This window comes from Podarcis melisellensis (genome assembly GCF_964234715.1).
Source record: "Podarcis melisellensis genome assembly, chromosome: 12".
In the NCBI taxonomy this organism is placed as follows: Eukaryota; Metazoa; Chordata; class Lepidosauria; order Squamata; family Lacertidae; genus Podarcis; species Podarcis melisellensis.
The window spans coordinates 26,150,810-26,164,215 of record NC_138544.1 but is presented as its reverse complement, the minus strand read 5'-3'; the positions used below and the strand labels follow the sequence as shown (position 1 = coordinate 26,164,215).

Genomic DNA, 13,406 nt, shown 5'->3' with positions numbered 1-13,406 from the left:
CTGTTGACTTAATGAAATCTGTCATTCCATTATTATTGTACTTTGTCTGCAGAAATTAAGGGTTTGAGTCAAAGGTTCCCTTCCGTTGGGAGGAAAGCTTTAAAATGTTTGAGTTCTTTATAGATATTGCACCAGCTTTGTATGCAATGTATAGCTTTATGCCACAAATATACCTATTTTTTATATTACTTTCTAACCTTGTTAAATCATGGTATGAGGCTGGGAGCGTATGGGAGAAACGGGGCATTTGTGGCATGAATAGCATAAGTCTGGCAGGCCCTTGACGTGGCCCTCTGGCTAGCTTAGCCCTCCAAGGCCCAGAGCAAGCAGTGTTAGAAACTCATATATCTATAAGCTAGGCGCAAAATGGCATCTTAAACCTAGATTACAGTCACCACACCAGAATGTCTATTTGCCAGGGAGTTGGACCAGATGACCCTTAGGGTCCCTTCCAACACTGCTATTCTATGGTCTCAACTACATTGCTTGACTGTAGCCTGTTCTTTCAACAATTCACTTGTCCCAGCATGCAAGAAGGAGAAACATGCACAGTGGAAAGGGAAATGGTATTAACTATGGATTAAGGCAGAGGTTTTTAAACTGTGGTTCGTTAGTTCCATTTAGGTGGCCTGTGGAAAGGTTGCAGCAGTGTCAAATAGATCTGTACTCAGCTCTGCTCTTACTTTCCTTGATGTGGTGATGGAGGACTGCGCGGGAGTCAGCTGGCTCGATGAAGAAGTCAGTTGCTAACTGGGTGCCCAGAAATCTCCACTTGGTTGCAACTGGACCCACGCCAGTAGCAAAACGCACCTGGGGAATTTCAAGCACTGGCTGAGCAAGTATAAGTGTGACTGTACTCCTAACCCTACGCCTACTCCCATGTGCTAGTCTGATAATGTAGTGTGTCAAGTTTTTCCTAAGGCATCATTTTTGATAAAGACACTATCCCTGGAGAACAAACCTACCTAGTGTTGGTATAACAACTTATTTAAAAATAAATTCAGGAGCAGACATAAGAATATGTACATAGGATTTCAGAACCCTTCAGACATGCACAAGGAAGAGATCACCTACAATCTCTTAAGTTGTTATATATGTTGGAAGCTGCCCAGAATGTCTGGGGCAATCCAGTCAGATGGGTGGGGGTACTACTACTACTACTACTACTACTACTACTATTGGGATACCACACAAAGAAGCTATCAGCAGGGGATTTTTGTGTTCAACATGCATGTGATACAAGGTCATAACCTAGAAACAAAAAAACAATCTACTAAGTTATTGGAGTAACTGCTAGAATGAACTGCTGAAAACAATGGGAGTAAACTGAAGAAGAAGAGTTTGGATTTGATATCCCGCCTTTCACTCCCTTTAAGGAGTCTCAAAGCGGCTAACAATCTCCTTTCCCTTCCTCCCCCACAACAAACACTCTGTGAGGTAAGTGGGGCTGAGAGACTTCAAAGAAGTGTGACTGGCCCAAGGTCACCCAGCAGCTGCATGTGGAGGAGCGGAGACGCGAACCCGGTTCCCCAGATTAGGTGACTACTGCTCTTAACCACTACACCACACTGGCTATCTCTGAATGTTTTGACGACACTAATCTACACTCCTAAAAGCCGATCTTATGGACATTGTTTTAAGCCCTTATGACAAACCATGCTGTGTACAAACACTCTGTGGAATCCTCAATCCCTTACTCCACACAAGGTGAAAATGAAGCTGGAAAGGATAAAAGGACATGACTCATCACAGGCTATAAACCTTTGGTGACCTTGATGAAAACAAATTATTTGAACCAAGTACAATTATGATGCCAACATCTTCTAAGAAGAATGATTCAACCCAGTAGCACAGTATGTTCCTGGAAAAGAGCTCCTCACAGCAGATACTTTGCCACACAATGTAAGTAAACACAAGTTAGAGAAGGAGGTTAAGGCTTACATTTGTGCTGTACATGCTTCTCTATTACCATCTGTAAGTCAGTTTCACTTGGACAAAACAACTATTCACGGTGCTCCAGAACTTCACAACTTTTTATACTATATCAGATCAAATACCTTAGCAATGTGTCAGAGATGACTAGAAACTACTTTCCTGACCATGGACAAGTGAGTGAATTGGAAGGCCTAATAACAAAATGGAAATATATTTTATTTTTGGTTTTTCTGAACCGCAATCTACAAGGCAAGAAATTCTAGACCTTATCCACCAAGGGCATCAAGGTTTAACCAAATGTCACAATCAAGTCAAGCTGACCCTATATGGCAACCTTGTGTTAGAAATATCAGATACACGTGTTTAGTAACTGCACATGTTAACCACAGCAAGCAACTGCCCCATCCCTGCCAATTACCACAAAGAACCATAGCAAAGGTGGTTTATTTTCTCTATTTACTTATGAAGTAATCCACATGCTGCCTTTGGGGGCATAACCCACTGAAAACCGCTTACAACGCTATAAATACAGTGATCTAAAATAATCCAAATTAACAAAGGCAACATCACTGAGTCATTAAAATGCCAATTCAAACAGTACAGCAACTAACAAAAGATAGCTCTGCAAACATTTTTTTTTAATAAAAGACATTTTAAAAAATATATATTACTTTTTATACACCGTTTTAAAAACCCACAGTGCAGAGATCACACAGATCTGAGGGAAGAGAGTTCCACAACATGGAAACCACCACAGAAAAGGCCCCATCTCTCATGCCTGCCAGGCAGGATCATAAGCAGGGCCTCTGGGGCTGATCTCAATGCGCAGGCAGGTTACAATAAGGACTGCAGGCAGTCCTTCAAATAAGTCCTTCTTAGTACAGTACAAGCTGGCTGCCTCAAAATATCTTTTTTAAGGAGACAATGTTTTGAATAAACTTGTAGAAAACCCTACAAAATGTGGGTCACTACTAAGTAAGATTGAACATCCATGTTTTATACTATGAATTTAATATGAGATTTAGCTGCTGGTAACCCCAAAAGGGAACAGATATGCTCTTCTTCTCTCTGTGCATTCAAAATGGTGACTACAGTTAGTGGGCAGTTGGTTTGGGTAGTAGTGTTCACTGTGTTCAGACAGGGTTGTAACCACCACCACCACCATAACCCCCGCCCCAGCCAAAGGATCATTTCTGCAGTCTGGGGAATGCTCATAGATCCAGCCTAGAAAGCCAAGAGGTGTCAGTGACAAAGCCTTTTCCGACATAACCCTGCCTGTTCCAGGAGATCTTGCTCTCTAAGGTGAGGCAGGTTGTGATAACAGAGAGACGTTGGGTCAGCCCAGAAACCAATCAGGAGAGAATAGTGAGCTAAAGTTTGAACCATTCAACATTCAAATAGGGCTTGTTTGTCAGTTAGTTAGGACTCGGTAAGTGCCTATTTAGGGATCTGTTTTGAGCCTTGTTAGGGCTGAATTAGGGATTAGCTAGACAGGGCAACCCAGATTGTATCCCTGAGGGTAAGGCAAAGATCCTACAAGAAGTTCTAAGAGTCATTAGTCAATTCAGAGACAGGTTTAAAGTGATAATTTTAAGGATATTTTTAGCTATCTCTGTAAAGAACATGCATCTGAAACAAAGTGTTGTGCCTATTAAAGGTACCCCTGACCATTAGGTCCAGTCGCAGACGACTCTGGGGCTGTGGTGCTCATCTCGCTCTATAGGCCGAGTGAGCTGGCATTTGTCCGCAGACAGCTTCTGGGTCCTGTGGCCAGCATGACTAAGCCGCTTCTGGCAAACCAGAGCAGCGCATGGAAACCTTCCCACCAGAGCGGTACCTATTTATCTACTTGCACTTTGAAATGCTTTTGAACTGCTAGGTTGGCAGAAGCTGGGACCGAACAACAGGAGCTCGAGGCTCTGTGGTTTAGCCCACAGCGCCACTCGCGTCCCTATGTTGTGCCTATTAGAGTAATTATTAAGATATCACCCTCATCATCTGTATGTAAATAAAATTCTAGTTTTATTCTGAAAGTGCCTCATCCTTACTTTGATTCTCTGGGTGAGGACAAATTCTCCTTTCGCATAACTGTCATACCTTGCGGCTTGTTATTAAGAGATAATAACAGACCTTTCAGAGAGACAGAGAGAGTGTACATTTTAAAAACACTAAAAGAAATCCAGTCACATTACATCTCTCCCAACATTACTGAGGGAAGTTGCAACACAGGTAGTGGCTAAGGAAAGGGCTTTTATAGTTGTGGCACCCCACATGTAAATTCTTCCCTGAAGGGTGAGGTGGGGGTTTGTGTTATACCTCTTTCAATATCCTTCTTGCATCAAGCAAAGACCTTCTTATTTCCCCAGGCCTTTAAATTTTTTACAAGTTGTTTTAATCCTGTTATTTTATCTGCTGTTTTGTGTTAAAAGTCATCTTGGAAATATTATACTAAAGAGTGGCACAAAAGTTTGTAAGTTAATATACATAAATTGATTAATTTTGGCTTTAAAAATACTGCCAGTTCTTGAGCATCTTCTCTACACAAACCTCTGCTTGATCAGTTGTTTATACAATTCATGTGTGTGTCATCAAATTGCAGCAGTAAGGGGCTTGTTTATATCTAACTATATTGAGGTTTAAAAAGGTAAAGGAACCCCTGACTGTTAAGTCTAGTTATTGACGACTCTGGGGTTGTGGCGCTTATCTCGCTTTACTGACTGAGGTAGCCGGCGTTTTGTCCGCAGACAGCTTTCCGGGTCATGTGGCCAGCATGACTAAGCCACTTCTGGCGAACCAGAGCAGCGCACAGAAATGCCGTTTACCTTCCCGCCAGAGGAGTACCTATTTATCTACTTGCACTTTGACATGCTTTCAAACTGCTAGGTTAGCTGGAGCTGGGACTGAGTAACGGGAGCTCACGCCATCGCGGGGATTTGAACCGCGAACCTTCTGATCGGCAAGCCTTGGCTCTGAGGTTTAGACCACAGCGCCACATGCGTCCCTGGCATATTAAGCTTAAGAGGCACAAATAAAAAGACACATTTTTACAATAATCTATATTCTGTTACCTAGTTATCATAGAGCTTCTGAAATTATGATGTGCTGCTATGGGAATAACTAGTGGCAGAAGAATTACAAGAAAAAGCTAGAGAGTTTCTATTTCTAAAAGTTGCTAAAATGTTAATGTTTATACAGAGAAGAGAGGCTCAGATCAGCTTTTGAGACATAAAATGAATCAGGAAATTGCCAGTCACCTGAAAATGTACTGTAGAACCCTGAAATATATCTCCAACTGCCTAACATTAACGGCAGCTGTTAAGAAATATTTGGAAGGTTCTGTTATTCAGTTTTGCAAATTATCCTTCAAAGAACAAAATTGCTCTTGCCAACAATTTGCATGTGTTAGAAGAGCAAGAAAAAGGAGTGAGAAAATAAGGGAGAAGGCGAAAGAGGCAAAAGGTGAAAAACAAAGCACCAATTTATCCTCTTAAAACAGGTTGAAAACAAAGATGAATGCCTACCTCCCACTGCAAGTGTGGCGGGATATTTCTGATTTGAAGTTTTCGACTCCTGGGGATGGAGAGAGAGAGCCTGTTATTTAAACACACACAAAAATGTACACTCCATAACACATCTCTGAAAATTACTAGGTCAAAACAAGTTTTATAGTAAGAAGCAATTATCACAAAATAATTTCATTATATGCCTACAAATAATTATATACCTTATGCTCACCAGTAAGAGTCAATTTAAGAAATACTACTAAAAAAACCGCTCCTCTTCACAGTATTTTCTTGGCACATTGAAGCATTTCTTAACACGTGAAACATCTTTGCTTCAAGAATATTGTGTCTCCTATCATACTGTTTAAATATGGTGGCATTATTTTTAGACTTGTAAAAACTATCCCCAAATTTGAAACTTCACAAAATGGTGCATGAGAGAAAGAAAGAATATGTAGATTTAAAAACCATGGTCAGTTTAATTAGCACTTGAATTCCTAACATTCTTCTGAAATCTTGACTAGCTGTTGTATTGTCACCTTTGTTTCAAAGATATATTGGCCCTCACTCATCTATCTTGCAATGAAAGCATTTGCTTTGTAATAGTATAAACAAGGCCCAGTGGCATCCGGAATGGAATAATAGCCAAACCTTTTGTCTTTTCACCTCTCATTCCTTTTCACCTGAAGAAGAATAAATGCACACCCAGAATGCTACATAACCTTGGGATCTTCAGCAATGTACAGATAAAAAAGGTTCTGTACATCACATGAGAACTGTATGTACTTCCTCAAAGCTAGAAAGGCTATTCATACAAGAACTCAGAAAATTCACAATTAAGGAGATTTCTTGAGATAGACAAAAAAATAGAATGCAATAAATATAATCAAGCCAACAACCCTATACACGTACTCAGTAATAAGTCCCACTGAGATCAACAAGACTTAATTCTTTTCAGACAGACATAGGATTGTACTGCAAATGTTATGTTGGTGTGGTTCACAAAAAGTTAAACCAACTAAGTCATACTAAGAGTAGAACCACTGAATTCAATGAACTTAAGTTTGTCATATCCACTGACTTAAATGAGTATGACTTAGTCGTATACAACTCATACAAAATAAACTATGGTCAATGTGCATGAGCAATTCACTCTTCCCTCACTTTCGACTATGCCGAACGAGAGAAAGGAAACAAGTCAAAGCCTTGTTGCCATGAAATGCTTATCACTCATAACATGTTGACTTCTCATTGTTTCCTTGGAGAGAAACAAATGAGGAGCCCACAGGACCTACAAGACTCTTGATTTGTTTAGGGTTCACTTGCTTCCCTCCCTGTGTGGCACAGTCAGAAATGTGGTGGAAGCAAAGCTCTTGTGCACATTAAGCCATACTTTGTATTTTAAACTGTGGTTTAAAGTTACGTAAGAACTGCTCACTCGTCAACTGGATTTAGGTGAAAACAACTAAAATCTTGTGGCTCCTTGAAGACTAAGACATTAATTATGGCCTAAGTTTTCATGGATTACACTAATGGAAAGGAATGTAAACCAATGAAAGGTTATATGGTACAACGAACACTAGTGTTTAAGGTGCATCAGGAAATTGCATTAGGTGAATTGCTATACATCCAGCCTTTTCAAACTACAACTCCCATCAGCATGGCCAGTAATCAGGGATGGCAGTTGTGTCCAACAGCATCTGGGGGCACTCAGTTGGGAGGGCTGCTATAAATGAAGAACCTGGAAAAGTTTTATTTTTAAAAATATTTGATTCTAGTTTGTTATATTGCAGGGATGCAGTAGTAGCTTTTTCCACTACATACAACCCAACAGAAATTTCTCTTGGGCAAGAATTGCTGAAAGGAGAATTTCCTAACAGATGTGTTAAGTTCTAGATATGCTTTGCTTTCAATGTCATTTTTTCCTATTCCAAGGTCTATACCCCTTAAAAGATATAGCAATAATACATAAATTCTAGCAGCCTTACATAAATGAGCATAGGGAAATGCATGCACTACCTCTTGATATGCTATGGAATAAATTCTCCTTTCCTACAAAAGAGGTTTTAACTTTCATAATGAAGTTTCATCATTAACTATTTGCTGTCCTTTTTGGACCTTCCTTCTAATTTTGCTTTAAAACATTTCATGTCTAACTTGACCACAAGCAATTTAGTTTTATGGACTGTGTGACAACAGACAAGATGCAGTCCAAACCCACTGCTTTTAAATGAATCCAGTATCTTTACTTGTGCTATTACGGTTTTAAATAATAATAATAAAAATAAATCCTCTATCAAAACTATTGTGCCAATGCTTAACAGTGCATAAGGCATGCCCACAAAGAGGCAATCAAAAGCTAAAGATTTGGGCAATATAATTTGCTACTGAGGAAACATGCCAGTTGAGAGGGTAACAGTTGTGTTCGAGAGGTTAAGTTTTCATAACTACTGGCAGTCCACTATCCCCAGTATCAGCACAGAACACCTAACATATAATAACCTTTTTACAATAACTTGCTTTTTTAATTAGACTTTGTATTTAAGTACAGTGCAATCATAAGTTAGGCAAGGATTATGCTACCAGGGGTTGAGTGTAAAAGCAAAATAAGTACTCCTCACACCACCCAAGAACTCAGAGCCTCCCAAAGCCTGGTAAGTAAGGTGAATAACTTAAATAAAGCTCTTTTGCGCAATTTTTCCCTGTACAAAAAGTTTGCAGGGTTCTGAGATGGTTGTGCAAATGCTCTGGGAGGTTCCCACGAGATCTCACAGGGCCCTTTGAGAGCCTTCAGAGCCCCAAAAATAATAGCCTCCCGCCCCCTATTTAATTATTGAGGATCCGTATAAAGTTATGATCACATAAGTAAAATCAGCATAAGTTGCGGTAGTTCATATGCCAGGTATCAATAAACTGAAAATGACCATATGTAACTTAAATCCACTGGTTTCAAAAAGTCTACACTGTGTATGACTTACACTAGATATTACCCAGTAAGATTAGCTACTTGCTTATGTACCCAAGGTGCATAAATCTTAAAAGTAATTTATGGAAGCAACTGTGCACTGAACTTTTAGTGGCTTGAATTATGTCATTACTAAACACTTGAACATAATCATAATACTAATGCATGGTTGTAATTTTCACACTACTTTAAAGCAGCAGAATTCAATTGAGTTTGTAACCAAGGACAGTATATACTTTTCAACAGAAAGACTGTAGGATTAGCTGAAATGTGCACATGTGAATTAGAGTGCATGGTGCATTTGACCAAAATACTTAGGCTTGAGAACATCTGTCTGATAACAGAATAAGTATTTAGACTTTATGCTGAATATAGCTGAAGGACAGTGTCACTCTTCCTGTTAAGTAGCACTTGGGGCTGCAATCCTATGCGCGCTTACCTGGAAGTGTAAATGTTAAGATTTCCTGAAACTTGGAAGACATGAGAAAATAAGGGTTTTTTCTGCCACATCAGCCCTCTGAGGGGAAAAAACTAATTTGAGGGGGAAATTGAAATACATTCTGTATTTACTGTCATACGAAAGCTAAATCTGTTTTTCTACATCATTTATATCTAGGCATGTGTAATAGTACTAGTTGGGTTATGAGATGTATAAAGCTATCTATGCAAGTTTTCTCAGAAGTAAGATGCACTCTGTTTAATTCAGCTTATTACCAGGCAAGTGTGCACAGGACCTCAAAAGTATACATGCCTTGGGTTCTTTATCAGCATAATTGTGAATATATATACTTAATAACGGAGAGTAGCTGCACCCTATGTACTGAGGCACATGCATCTTAGTTTTTTGCTGTCTGAGAAGTAGCAAAAAATAGACATTTAAAAAGTAGAAGACCCTAGATCAAATTGCCACCAAAGGAAGGCAAGCAGCAATTCACAGGCAAGAACACCCTTTTGCTCCTTTCATGAAAGCAGTACCCTCTAGGTGCACAAATGCATATTAGATATGTATTATATATGTGGTGTGTGTGTGTAGGGACGCGGGTGGCGCTGTGGTCTAAACCACAGAGCCTAGGGCTTGCCAATCAGAAGGTCGGTGGTTGGAATATAATATCCACAATACACCCCCCTGACGGTGATGCACCTGTCAATCACCTGATGTCACCATGATGTCAGGTGGTCCAATTTCAAAAGCAAAGAATCAGGGCACATTCTAAACATGCTCTTGATTCTTTTCTTTCTTCCCTTGCACGCACAGCTTCATACAGCACATGCAAAACAGCAGTTCTCCTTGCTAAAAAGAAGATTCCTGCCAAAATTGGGGCTTGCACTTGGGAGCTCCTGATAGGGAACTCTTGAGTGCTGCCAATCCCAGCAATAAGCACCAACCAACTCACTATTGCTGAATGCAAGCCTGCTTTCTGAAGGAATTGCTTCCACTTAAACCCATTCAAGTGGGAGCTTGCATCGTGCATTATTCTTAAAAGGCAATAAATATAATTCCTGCTTGCCAGAGAACAGGCAGGTTCTCGTTTTTTTAAACAACAACAACAGCAATCCCCATAAATTTCCAATTTTTTCAATTGAAAAAGTTGGAGAAGTCTCAGAAAAGACATGGGGTACTTCTCCCCACTGCTGTTTTTTTCCTCCTGAGCCTTCACACCTCTTTTTGGTAGCAAGCCCTACAGCACACAGTAGAATTTAGTTCTCAATAAACATACATGTGATAGTGTTGTAAATGTCCTTTCAAAAATAAACACAATATAGCAGTTTTCTTCCACACAAGTATTTTTAGATGCCAAGATCAAAAGCAGCTAGGACAAATTTCACACGGTTATTTTAAGAATTTCCACCTTCTTTACTAGCCTTCTAGTTTCAATATTAGGTAGCTAATATTGCACATAAGGTTGAAGGAGGAAGCTAGAAGAGTGATGCTCTCTCCCACTTCCTCTTCCATAACTGCTTTATCAAGGCGCTGACTGGCATCCGAGCAGCTAAATCTGAATGCAGAATGACTGAGAGGGCAGGAAGAAAATAAGACTGATCTGGTAAGACTGGGAAGGGAGCAATAGGTGGAGAGACAGGAATGGAGTACCACAGGACGAGAAGGACAGTGTGTCAGAAAGGATGCAAATGCACAATCACATCAGCTCTCATAAAATGGATGCTCTTGAAACTGCATAAGCTATCCTTCACCCAATCAAATAATAGATTACATCTGTCTCCACTGGCTGAACCATTAAACCCCTGATCAGCTCAGTACTGCCATGGTGCAAAAACAGATCTGAGGCATTGCTGTTGTTTAGTCGTTTCCGACTCTTCGTGACCCCATGGACCAGAGCACGCCAGGCACTCCTGTCTTCCACCGCCTCCCGCAGTTTGGTCAGGCTCATGTTTGTAGCTAGGTCCTCCTAATATCCCAAATGTGTCTGTGAGGCCAGAAAGGTTAGCAGTCTACACTTTTACAGTAAATCTCACTGAACTCAATAGGCTAATGGAGTACACATGTATACCTGGAGTTCTCTATGCTGGTAATGCTGTCTAGGGATGATGGAAGACCAAGTCCAACATCATCTGAAGGGCCACAGATTAGCCACCACTGGAGTATGACTGTACTGAAAGACAACTTTCCAGAAACATGCAAAACAAAAACTGACATACTGCTGGGCACACGCAAACCATTTTGTTTGATGAATTATGACTAGCACAACATGGCTAAGATCAAAAGAGCTATTTTAGACATGTCCAAGGGTTTGGAACACGCCCAGTGCGATTTCCCCCCTTTCAATAAGTAGACCCTTGCCCATAACAACCACTTTTGGTTGAATTTCAAAAGTGTCTTCCTAGGTGGCCTGGTGTTCAAAAAACAAAAACCACAACCTCCCTTGGGTACATGGAACTATGTTTTTCTTCTGAACCATATTGGCTAAGAGCTAAAATATACCAGCCACACTATTCTATAGTAAAACCAAGCAACGGGGGGGGGGGGGGGGATTCCATACAAGATGGAATGCAAGTAGAAAAGTTGTATCTTCCTTCATGAAAATTAGATGTGAAAATGAGGCCAACACATGGAAGGAAAATTGAACAGCAGCATTTCTAAACCTGGTACCCTCCAGATATTTTGAATACTGTTTTTACTCTGGAGGGAACCAGGTTGAAGAAGGCTGCTTGCACATGACCTGCCAACTTCCCCATGCTTGTAAGGAGTCAAGCTTTTAATAGTGCCGTCCTATGTCTTAAAAAAATTAACTTCTGTACAACATGTGTACTTGAAAGTATCGCACAAGGACTTCCAACTGTTCTTCACACTTCTTAGGCTATAAAAACTTACATTCATAATTTGTTAATTCCCAAGTGTGACTTAGCAAAAGGATTTAGTAAAGCAGCTACAACTCTTGTGCCAAGTACTTAAATATATCTTTGCATTTTCCTACCAATTTCCACAATGGAATACAACTGAAACAAGTCTTTAAAAAGTGATAGAAAACTTTACATTGTTTATGGTAAACATTGCAATCTATCAACACTGCATCATCTTCCTTCCATTCTTAATTCTGATTTTCAGCAAAATGGTTCACATCCTATTTTTCCCACCATATATTTGAGAATCTACACGTTAAGAAACACGGATTGCTTTTTCACCAAAGTGTGCAAAGCACTACAACAAACAGACAGACAACTCTACTTCAGTTCAGGGATTATGTTAAACTATCAATTCAACCGTTTTCCTGGGCCTCTTTTACAAATTTCAATACCAAGTGCCTTTATAACCTATCTCAACCATAGGAGATTTCCCATCTCTTCCCACTGTCACTTACTCCTCTCTTGATATGATGGATCCAGAGCCTCAACTGTCAAGCCCCAACCCTCCTAGTTCAGGGGAAAGGAAGTGTTGGGTGGGAACTTTCCTTTGTGGCCTAAAACCCTGTAACAAAGGGTCCCTCCATGTTTCCTCCAACCCTAATCTCTCATTGGGCCAGTGAGGAAAGGGCCACAGTGCTTAGGGTGGGGTGGTGAGAAGGAAAAATAGTGGAATAATTATCACAGAACTCTGATACAACCTTGCTTCCAAGCCATAACAAAGCACCAATAAGGAAGGAAGGAACTTCCTGAAGAGGAGGTGGTGCTTTTCCACTTGTAAAGACTGCCCTTTCGACTCCTGAGAAAGAAATGTTATTTCCTGTTTATTTTCACGGTTTATTCTAAAATGCATAATTCAGTTTTCCATCTAGTTAGTTTAGAGTGTGGTAATTTTATGTTTTAAAAAGTCAAGGCAAATCACTAAAATCCCCACTAGTAAACACATAAAACATAAAAAATATCATCAGCAATCTTGTATCCAATGTGATGGTTCAGATGCAACACAAAACCATGGCTTGACATTATGCGAGGAAGCAGAAATGAACCTTGGAATTGAATGCTCCCTCTAACTAGTCTGATTCTACTTTGCAGAGAAAGTGTTAAACCAACCAAAAGCTTACATCTACCTTAAAGGAAGAGAGGACCACTTCTGTGCCCTAGGAGGTCACAGCTGGAAAGGGTAGGAAAGGCAAGGGATTGTTCCCATAAAATTAAACCTTGCAGACATTCAGAAAACAGTGCCACCTCTCCCTTTGCCAGAGTTGAGGGAAGTGTGAGCATTCTTCCTCTCATTATACATGCCATGTTAAAAGATGGACCTGCAAGCAGCAAGTGCATTAATGAACCCTTACCACTCATCCTTCTTCTGGTTTTAAGAGATGATAGAAGTATCTAGCTCAGAAGGGAAACGCATTGACAGGGGTGCCATTCCATTATTATTCCATTACTCGGTACATTTACTGGGAATAAATTGAGACTTTGGGGATGATGACCATGCTCTTCTAGATGCCTAAAAACTGGGCCACAACAGGAATGATGCAAATCTCTAGAAAGGCTGCTAGCTGGATCCCTCCTGTGCTTAAAACCATAAAAGTAGCTCTTGCCTCTTGCAGTGGTGGTCATGATTGTGGGAATGTCTGTAT

At 40.2% G+C, this 13,406-nt stretch overlaps 1 protein-coding gene across 3 annotated transcripts in view; it reads right to left on the bottom strand.

Annotated features, from left to right (window-relative positions):
• IGF2BP3 (insulin like growth factor 2 mRNA binding protein 3) overlaps positions 1-13,406 on the bottom strand; it is a 66,838-nt gene that overhangs the window by 33,642 nt on the left and 19,790 nt on the right. For all 3 annotated transcript variants that reach the window (XM_081883266.1, XM_081883268.1, XM_081883267.1), the window contains exon 3: positions 5,457-5,505. In XM_081883266.1, coding sequence (XP_081739392.1) covers positions 5,457-5,505 — 49 coding nt within the window. The remainder of the gene's footprint in view (positions 1-5,456; positions 5,506-13,406) is intronic.